General features: G+C 44.5%; 1 protein-coding gene across 1 annotated transcript; it reads right to left on the bottom strand.

Moving 5' to 3' along the window:
• Window positions 1-6973: 6973 nt before the first annotated feature.
• JUNB (JunB proto-oncogene, AP-1 transcription factor subunit) lies at window positions 6974-8995 on the bottom strand. Its single transcript, XM_032212281.1, has one exon. The coding sequence runs from the start codon at window positions 8550-8552 to the stop codon at window positions 7611-7613; it is 942 nt and encodes a 313-aa protein (XP_032068172.1). The 5' UTR covers window positions 8553-8995; the 3' UTR covers window positions 6974-7610.
• Between the last annotated feature and the right edge of the window lie 1527 nt (window positions 8996-10522).

The following is a 10522-nucleotide window of genomic DNA, read 5'->3' as shown; positions in this document are numbered from 1 at the left end:
TCAGTTTGTAACACCAAGGGGGTGGTGGACTGAAAAGGTTTGGGAACCACTGATCTACATGAACAAGTTTAGGGAAAACTGCCAGAGAAAACAAAATATTAATTACCAGGTGCACCAGCAGGGAGCACACTTCGTTTGCTCTGGGGATGATAGAATGAACAACTCAAGATGTTTGCACCATAACAGATTACAGGTAGTCCTCAATTTACGATCACAATTGTGCCCAAAATTTATGTTGATAAGTGAGATATTTGCTAGGTATTGCCCCATTTTATGACTTTTTTGCCATATTTGTTAAGTGAATGCTGTTGTTAAATTAGTAACGGTTGTTAAATGAATCTGGTTTTCCCATTGATTTTGCTTGTCAGAAGGTCACAAAAGCGACCCCCTGATCACATGACCCCTGGGCACTGAGTGAGTTGTCAAGCATCCGAATGTAAATAGGCATGCTGCAATGGTCATAAGTGTGAAAAATGGTCATGTCCCTTTTTTTCAGTGCCGCTGTAACTTCAAATGGTTACTAAGCAAATTGTTGTAAGTCGAGGACAATACCTGTACAAGTGATACAGCATTGCAGAGCTCAGAGAGTCCTGAACCTTTTTGAAGCTCACAGTGCATTTACTTAAGCTGTTGTTGAGTACCAGACAGGTGGAGCCCCAAGTTTCCATATACAGTAGAAATGAGAATGGAAACCCTCTTCTAAAGCTTTATTCTGCATATAGTCTAATGAGTTTAACTTTCCTCAGGGCGAGGAAAAATGTTCTCACCCACTCCACCCAGTTACATTCTACAGTACTTATCCTTAGTTAAATTATGTGCTTGCCGTGTGCAGCCCTGTGCCTGGGTTTTGCAAAATAACAAACGAGAATGAAAACCTGGGATTCATGAGTTTTAACTACATATGTTCCCAAGTATTCTGGATTAAGGAAACAGATGGTAGCAAAAATGAGGGAACTTCCACTGAGTAGGAGATTCTATGCCTTTAAAGAAAGAAGACAAATGGGTGTTAATCTAAATTGTTCTCAGAAGATCTCCCAAGAGGAAATTGTATCATTTTTCTCTGTAAATACTCCTGCTGAGCTACTCTTGCCCCAAACCCTGGTATTTAGCTTACACCTACTATCCTGTAGTGTAAATGCATGTCTCACCTTGTCTAATCCCCAGAGCACAGGGTTTATCATCATTTACTTTCCTGTGCATAACATTTTAGCATTGGTTTTTGCTGTTTTTATTTTACTTGTCTGCCAATTTACAGCATGAGTGTATCTATTCCTTGCGAATTGCTTATCATTTTAATGTGAAAATAGGCGACCTTGTTCATTAGTATATGGGCTAGTTACCCACTTCCTATTATCTTTGTATTTCTTCCTCAAACTTTTTAATAAAGCCATTTTGCCATGGAGGTACTCAATAATATCCCCAATAAATTATCCTGTCAAAACAAATAATTTGACTTAGATTCTGATAAATGATACAGAAGCTAAATTGGAGCTATTCTTTTTTTAAAAGCAAGTTCTGTTATCTTTCTGGCCTTAAAATCAAATTGTTTGATTTGTCCCAATAACTTGCTTTTTTTTAAAAAAAAAGCTTGTCATTCTTTGAATTTTATTTTACTTTATAAAACCCTGGCAAAAGAGATGTGCTATCCATTGCTTCTTTTTCCTGTAACTTGTGGATAAAATTCACGATATTAAGTTTGATCTCAAAGTCTGATATCATTTGGGTACTGCCCATCTCAGCATTTATCTTCAGTTCTTAATATAATTGTGTCCATGGCAAGAGTATTTCCTTGACTGTATGTACTACCTATGATTTAAGTTTATAGAGAGGAGGTTGTGCCTAACAATTGCAGAATGTTTTCCACCAGATGTCCATGGTCCAGTGCCTTCCTGGAAGAGTAGTAAAATGTTCCTCCTTGATTCGCCTAGTAAATGCCAGCCAGGCATTTGTTTTGTTTTTAGCTTCTCTTACATTTCCTGTGAGTTACCCATTCGAAGTCCTTTGAAGAGTGAAGATAAATGTCAAACAAATCTAGCACCTGGCTTCTTCACATTTATCTTTAAGAAATTTGCCCCATATCCCTTCAAAGAGTCTTGAAGCCACCAAGATTCAGCAACACAAATTCAGATTGCCCAAGTATTTTGAATCATTCTACCTTTTAGCATCTTTGTTTTTGTCAATATTATGTATCACTGCAATTTCCTTCTTTGCCAAGAACTGCATTGAGTAATTCTGACCTTAAACACAGGCACGCGCACACACGTGCATCTGATAATCTGGTTGTATGGAGACGAGCAACAAATCCACTTCCCCATCCCCAGATTTACTTTGGTTGCTAATAATCTTATGTGTCTGTGTTGTCCCCAGTATCCTTTGTTAGTTGCAACTTGTTTTGCAAGTTTGCTGTTCCAGTTTTGCCCCGGTGTATTTATGCTACTTGTTCCTTGATAACCTGTTTTGCTTTTTTACTTCCTTTAAGTTACCTTATGATGTCAGAGCGTTAAAGGCTTCTTCCTGCTTTATTTTTACCTTCCCAGTTTCTTGTGTCCATTCCGATTTCAATAATTTAGATACGAAATGGAAGAAGAGAAGAAAACTTCCTGCCTGCCTCTTTCTCTCTCCCCACCCTCCATTCCCTTGCCCAGAGATATAGATGAAGACAGCTACAAGGTGCTGCCTCACCTTCAGCTGTGCCATAAGAACTGCAGCCACATTCCATTCCAGATCAGCTTGTCCACCTACCAGGGACACTAGGTTGCTCCATATAGCTCCTGGGAGACCTAGCAAGGATCTTGCCTCAATCCTTCAAGTGATAGCAACACCTAGTTAAGAACCCAAGAAGGCAACATAGATAGAAGGAATGTGGTACTTTGGTGCTAGCTACCCTTTATCAGAATCCAGTTTTTATCCTCAGTGATAAATGGCACCTGGGGAGTTTGTCTGCTATAATTTTTTTCTGTTCAATAGACCTTCCTCAAAACTCTGATTCAAATGTCCTTGTACCTATTATATGCCTATTATATTCCCAGTATGCCATTGCTATCCTGACTTGGGATCATAGAGAGGTGTTGTAAAGATAAAATTCCTAAATCAAAATCTAATTTCCCATTTGTTAATACATCTCTATTCTGCCTCTCAGCTTATGAAAGTATTTTCTAGCTAGGCTCTTCTGCATAGCCCTTGCAATCTAGTAAAGTTAAGGCTTTAAGTTGTTCCTAGCAAATTATTTTACAAGCTTTTCAAAATAACATGGTTTTCTTTAATTTTTTTTCTAGTGAAACTTGTGTTTCACATCATATATAATCAGAAACTATATATACAAATCAAGAACAGTGGCTGCCGGTTCTCCTTTTCCCATCTTCGGTGGTGATACTGTGAGAAATAACCATGTCCTCCCCCAATTCAAAACCACTCTATGTCTCATACATAAAGTTGGTCCTGCCTTTATGAAAACTTCAAGTAATATTTGAAGACAAATTGTCAAAATGAATTTGGCAGTTCCAGTCCAGGAAAACCCCAATGCGCATGTCTTTCTTCAGCCAATGCTATTAGATGACTCTAAATGTTCTCTATGGTCCAACATCCCATTTACTTTTTACTGAGTCACACTGACCTTTTGATCTGTGGCTGAATCGTGGACTAGCAATTTTTTTAAGACAAGAAAAGCAGGATACCACATCCTGCTTTTATGAGTAACCTTGTTTTAGCCCACCCAAAACTTCACTTACAAGTCCAGTTGAAAACAGATGCTGGATTTTGAGCATATATGAAATATAGAATGTTTGGTGCTTCGTTCCCTAAACTATGGGTGACAAACTTTCAGTGTCACGTTGCCGTCACATGGTTTATCATGACATTTTTCCCCTTCGTGGAGCTGGAGTGGGTGTTGCCTGCACGTGACGCCGCTGTGATGTGAGTTTGACATCCCTGCACTAAGCCCTAATTTCTAGCTTAATGTCCTCTTAACCCAACAAGTGTGATTTGACAAATCATAGTTAAAATAAACTTTGGTTTAGTGTGATGTGTGGATCTAGCCACAGTGTTACTCAAGGCTATCAATCTGATGATACTAAAGAAAAGGATAGTCAAAGTGTGTTTACAAATTCACAGTATCCTACCCAACTTTTGGAAGAAGGAACATCAAAGATCCTTCAGATTTTCACACAACAGAATTCAGAGATAATCATGGCTGAAAGGACAGCTACTCTTCAGCATAGTTTGTGCTGCATAGTAAGCCAGAAGTGTAAAGCCAGAAGCATCTACCCAGAGCTTTTGAACATTGTTACTAAATTGTTAATCTTTCATATGATCAGAGGGAAAACTTGACTATACACTAAATAGCCATATTTATTTATTTAAAATTAAATGGAATTAAAATTAGATTTTATTCTGACTGCATCTGCTGTTTTTTGGAGTACAGCCGCCAGCACACTCCACTCAAATCAGGAGCAGTCCTAAACTCGGGAAAACTTTGGCATAGCCATGTATTGACCTATAATGGCTAAGTTCACATTATGCTACACACACACAGACAAAATGTCTGATAATTTACATGTGAATCACTCAAAGACAGTTAAGCAAGTGATGCAAATATGATACATTTTAAATGGGAAACTAAATTCCTATTTTGTATAGCTCTATTGCTCTTCTTTACAGATGCAGGAGTAAAAATGCACCCTTGAAAGTCGCTTAAGAAAAAAATGTTTGTACATTGTGCATAGCAAAGATGATGTTGATGATCTAAACTTGTTTAGATCTGTCACTAGATTCCCACTATATAAAATTTAATGCTTTTATTAAGCTGCCTCACACTTCGTGTGTCATGTCAGATGCAGACCCTGAAGTAAAAGGCATCAGGAAGCAAATAGTGTGGCAAAGAAAATGTACAAGGAACATATTTTGGAGCACAGAAAGCAATCATAATGAGCTCAAATTGTGGATTGTAGTTTGCTTCTTTAGCAATTGAGTTAGATTTGCATTGTCTGTCTTGGAGCTCATGGTGAAGTATATAACATTTCCTCCTCCTATTTTTCTGTACAACCACAACCCTATGAAAGAGGTTGGGCTGAAAGAGAACAACTCGCCCCAGATCACCAGTGATATCCACAGGATGACTTAAATCTGGATTACCCCAGTAGTACTCGAACCATTGCACTAGGGTGACTCTAAATCTAAAGTTTTCCCCAACTATTATTAGTGAAATAGAGGTCTGAACCATACAGCATATGAATTCATATAGTTTGGTTGACTATGCCTTAGCATGTTGCTTGAGTCCAGCCTATTGTGATTATTCAGATCATGCCTTAACAATTCCTGAAACAAGTCAGAAAAGATTTTGTTCCCCCACCCATTAACCCACCAAACAGTTTGCTTGGTTTCCTTTGTATATGTTGTGTGAAATCAACTACAAGTATGTGTCAAGCCCAGTATGTGAACCCAGTCAGTTTTTTGTTTTTCAACAAGGCATGACTCTCCCTTCCTTCCCCCCCCTTCTCTCTCTCTCTCTTGTAAGTACTCCTTAGGAGAGAGCACCAAAATAGAGACAGAGCCTCAACAAAGATGTTTACAAAACTGACACCCAGCAAGAAAAACCTTTTCTTAGATCCTTCACCATATTAGCAAAACAACACTAATGGTAACATAAGAACTTTTTCTGAACAGGTCTTCTGGAAGAGATGCCTTGCTTAGCCAGGGAGTAGGAAAGGGCCTGGTTTAGGATTCTTAGGAGCCAGAATAGCCTCGGGTGCTAGTTCCTCACTCGAGCTCCAGGACTAGGGATAAAACCAGCTAATTACAGGACTGTTTTAGGCCTTGCCTTAGCGTTTTATTTCTGAAGGAAACTGGAGATTAGATACATCCGATCATTTTTGTTTGTAGAAACCCTATATGCTCTGAATGAGCAAGAGACGACTTCTGAAAGGGAGGGGAGCGTGGCCTGCTCTTTTCCCCGCCAGCACAAACTCCGCGATATTTACGGAGCAATCGCTGGGGCTGACCACGCTGAGATGACCGGCAAAGAGACAGCATTACGGGAAAACTAACAAAAGCCGACAATCCACAACCACGACCCATCGACAGTGTGTCATTCCCCCCCCCCCCCGCAGGACAAATGCCTGTGTGAACCAAGCGTTTGTGTTGCCCCCACGGGCTAAGCGCGCTCCACCCAGCCAGGCTCGCTGAAAGTTCGTGGCTTTGCGGTGTCTTGGGACATTCCCAGCCCCAAAAACATCGCCCCCTTCCTTGTTTGGCTGGAAATTGACATAGTCCAGGGGCCTTTGCCTGGCAACGTGGGCGGGGGTTCCCGGAATGGAGCCCGACCGGCAGAAACGTCACCAGGCAGAAACTGCCCAAATATGGGCATCTTCCCCTGCGTCAGCACGAGTCCCCCCCACTCCCGCTCGGCTCCCAAGGCTCCACCCACTGGAGCTGAAGTCAGAACTTGCGAGATCAAGGAAGTGGAGCTTAGGCGTGTGGGAGGCCAAGCCCTTGGGGCCCTTAGGCGCGCCCCCCTCTTTTTCCCGTCCCTGACTCCAACGGGCTATCTAAGCACCGGAGCTTTTCAGCGTGAAAGCTGAGAGCTTGACATCAAAAGGAAGAACTTGGAGGGGAAAGGAAAGCGATTCCGAAAACATCGGGAAAATGACGCGCGGGAAGAGGGGGGGGGGGAATCATCAGAGAAGACGACATCATGCGGGGAGGGTGAGGAAAGGAAAAGAGAGCAAGAGGAAACGTGGTGAATTCCATCGAGCACATGACGGCCGGTCTAATTAGGTTTATACTAACAGGCCCATTAGGAAGAACAAACATCCACCGGAAGGGTTAACGAGCAGGTACTGCCATCGGGCGTTCCAGAAATTAAATCTTCCCCATGTATCTACGTTATCCCGTGATTAAGTAGGTCGTGTCCATGCCTGTACAGAAATCCAAAAATACTTTAAAAACAAAACAGGTAAACATGAAAGAGGCACAGAGATAAAGTAGTTCGAACGTCTTTACTTAAATAATTCATAAAAAGTCAAAACACAGACAAATACAATCATTGGGTGGGGGTGAACTTGAGGACTCAAAAGTATTAAAAACGCTAGTAAACAAACCCGCTTCCCCTTGGCCCTTTTGTCCACGCAATGGCCTCTTGTGGGGGGAAGAGAGAGGCTGAGATTCCATCACTTCCCTGACAAACTCTGTCCTGGTCCCTTTTCTTTTCAGTTATAAATTAAATTAAGTCCATGTCTTTTTCTACTGGCACGAAGGAGACCAAAAGGCCAGTTTTCTGGACTCCGTCTCGAGTACCTCCAGTCCCACTGCACCATCCAGCGATGCAGCCGTACGAGAGCGAGAGAGAAACGCGTTTCTTTTAAATACACACACATACGAAAATCACGCTCACGGACAGCTATAAAAAAATCTTGTACACACTCAGCACAGATCGAAGTTCTGGATCCACCAGACTGAGTCACCGACGTAACTAGGAAACACAGACTTGGGAACGTGAGACGCCTAACGTCAGTCCGGCTCCGTGTAAACTTTTGCGTGACAAGTCCACTTCTCTTTCTCCCGGCGGAAGAAAAGTCTTTTGAGATGACGGCGATCGGCCACGGTCCCTCACCGCCTCAGAAAGATTGCTGCATCTTGGTTGTCAAGAGGAGCTGGCAGCCGTTGTTCACGTGGTTCATGACTTTCTGCTTCAGCTGCGCTACCTGGTCTCGGAGCGCGCTGGCCGTGTTAGAGAGTCCCGCGTTCTCGTTCTTTAGGCTCTTCACCTTGTCCTCCAGCCGAGCGATGCGCTCCAGCTTCCTCTTCCTGCATTTTGTGGCGGCCAGGCGGTTGCGAAGCCGTTTCCTCTCCACCTTGATGCGCTCCTGGTCTTCCATGTTAATGGGAGACACGGGCGGGCTTTGCACATCCGGCACCGTCTGGGGCTCCTCTTTGAAACCCCGCGCGGGGTGGGGCAAAGCGAGGCTGTGAGGCTGCGGCATGTAGCTCAGGTTGGCACTGGGGAAGTTTGAGGTGGTACTCAGGGCGCCGGTAGGGTTATAGCTGGTCAAGTTGGTGTAGATAGGTGGCGGCTCCTGAGGGAGGGAGGCACCGTAGCCGCTGCTGGCCGACGAAGCTGCTACCGCGGCCCCGATCGAGACGTTAGGGGGTGGCATGTGGTTCATCTTATGGAGATCGTCCAGCGCCTTGACGAAACCGTCGGCGAAGCCTTCCTGCTCTTCGGTGGCTCCCCGCGGATAGTAGTACTGTCCCGACGGCGTGGGAGTGGTGGTGATCACGCCGTTGCTGTTCTGAACGATGAGGCGCTCCAACTCCGGGGCAGCGAGCTTAAGCGAAGAGCTCGCCGCTTCAGCCGACTGTTGCTGAAGCGAGCTCGGGAAGTAGCCGGCGGGGCTGTCTGCTTGGCCGCGGAGGTGATGGGGAAGCTGGGACTTCAGGCCGCGGAACGGCTCGGCCGACAGGTTCAAAGCCATGCCCGACTTCAGCGCCTTGTAGTCCTGACTGTAGCCGGAGAAAAAGGAGTCAGGGTAGAAAAGCTGCTCCATCTTCGTGCACATCAGCCGCGCGCTGGGAAGAGGGGGTGGATACCCGGGCTAGGACCGTCCGAGATGGCTCGGGGCTCACAGCAAAGGCCTCCTTCTCTATCTGCCTGCCTGGGGCGTGGATCGAGGTCTTCTCCCAACGCGAGGAGAGCGCGCTTCCGCCTCCCTCCCAAGCTTCACTTCCAGATTTCAGAGCGAGACAAGACACAAGAAGGGGGGGGAAGAAAAGCTTGTCTTTCCGGCGGCTTCTCCAACCTCCCCGCCCTGACTAAGCTCCGCTAAGCGAGGATGATTCACGCTTGTCCCCTACAGAAGGCAAAGCTCACAGGACGAGCGTGCCGGCTTCGAGCCCTCCCCGAGAAGCAAAAGGAGCAGGTACCGTACCGGCCAAGGGAGAGAGCGAGCGAGAGTCTCCGAGCGCACTGCTGCCAATTGTGAATTATCTGGGCTGCAGCGTGCGTTTCCCGGCGCCTTTTATTCTGGCGGTGCCCGCGGTGCTGGCGGAAGGGCGCCCTGATTGGCTGCAGAGCGAAGTGCCTCCGCCCACCGGAGCCGCATGCGAAAGGGGAACTGAGCTCATTGCTCGGCAGCTCGTGCTCCAGTAAACAGCCCGCGGGGCGGCGGCGGGGGTTGGAAGGCAGCGCGTCAGAGTAACGGGATGGGCGGGAGAGCGAGGAAACCGGGAGCGAAAGCAGAGAGAAAAAGGGTGCAGCCGCGGCGGCCGTGTGAGCAAAGGCACGCACGAAGCAGAGCCGCGGGAGAGGTGGGCATGACGTCCTTTGCGCTGGGGAACCAGCCTCTCTGCAATTTAGCGCCGCTTATTTCCAAGGAAGCGCCAACCGAGAGGCAATAGGGGCGGAGGGTGGCTTTCTTTTCTTTTTTTGAATACAGTTCCCCAGAGAGCGCCGTGGTCGTGCATTGGCAGCCGGTTAGGTATTAAGTTTGGTATTAAGCATCTCTTCTATCTATAGGTTTAAGTTGGCTGTGGGTGATCTTTGGCATATCACGCCTTCAACCTAGCCAACCTTATGGATCTATGTATAAAGAGAAAAGTAAAATGACGCTCAAAAGGCAAGGCAGCCTTTCTTGGAAGGAAAGTGACAGGTCGGTACTGGTGGGTTGTCTTTTTTTTTAATGTATTCAAAGGCAGACTGATTTCATTCCTTAAGCACCAGAAACCCGATCTGATTTTTTCAGGATTGCAAGAGTTTCCAAGGTTAGTAAATATCAGGGAAGCATTTCTTTGTCAGAACTGCCTGTGAAGATAACATGGTTCCTCAATTTTAGAAATGCCTTCCGAGTAAATATTTTGTCATGAAGATACAGGCTTAAATGACAGTTATACCCAACCTCTGATGCTAAAAGTCCTCTTCTCTATGAAAATTTAACTGGACACAAACAGTTCAGTCAGCATACAGAGAAATAAATGTGTACTCCGAGATGTATTCAAACAGGGATGTACAAATGTCATAAAAATATGTAGAAATAATCCTATGTCAGATACACACATTGAAATCAGAAACCACAGACAAATACCACTTGAAGGCATAGCTCAGACATAAGTTACACCCTGCCATATTCAAAATAAACACAGATGAACAACTTAAAGAGAGATCTGCATACCACATTCAGATTCTAGAGAAGGGAAAGAAGAAAACATGCCTAAGATCATAATGTACACACAAAAGCTTTATTTGTTACACGTCCTAAAGTGGTCATTGAGATGAAAATGGCTAGGAATAGATATTAGTACAGTTATCTTAACTGCTTGCAATAGCAGGGAATAAGAATTAAGGTGGTAAGCTAAAACCTCCACCCATACATTTAAGAATTTTGAGGGATACAAGAGGGATACACATACAAGAATCTTCAAAATGCAGACCTGTATCAGTTTTGATCCAATCTAGTTGCTTATAGCCAAATATACAAAATAGAAAGCCAGAACTGAATCTGATATCTAAATACTCAGAGAGTGGTCTGTTTCT

Source organism: Thamnophis elegans, chromosome 2 (genome assembly GCF_009769535.1).
Source record: "Thamnophis elegans isolate rThaEle1 chromosome 2, rThaEle1.pri, whole genome shotgun sequence".
Classification (NCBI taxonomy): domain Eukaryota; kingdom Metazoa; phylum Chordata; class Lepidosauria; order Squamata; family Colubridae; genus Thamnophis; species Thamnophis elegans.
The sequence above is the reverse complement of the archived record's forward strand: the minus strand, read 5'-3'. Positions and strand labels throughout refer to the sequence as shown.

Coding starts and splice junctions, on each gene's coding strand:
- JUNB (XM_032212281.1), bottom strand. CDS start 8,552: ATGTGCACGAAGATGGAGCAGCTTTTCTACCCTGACTCCTTTTTCTCC.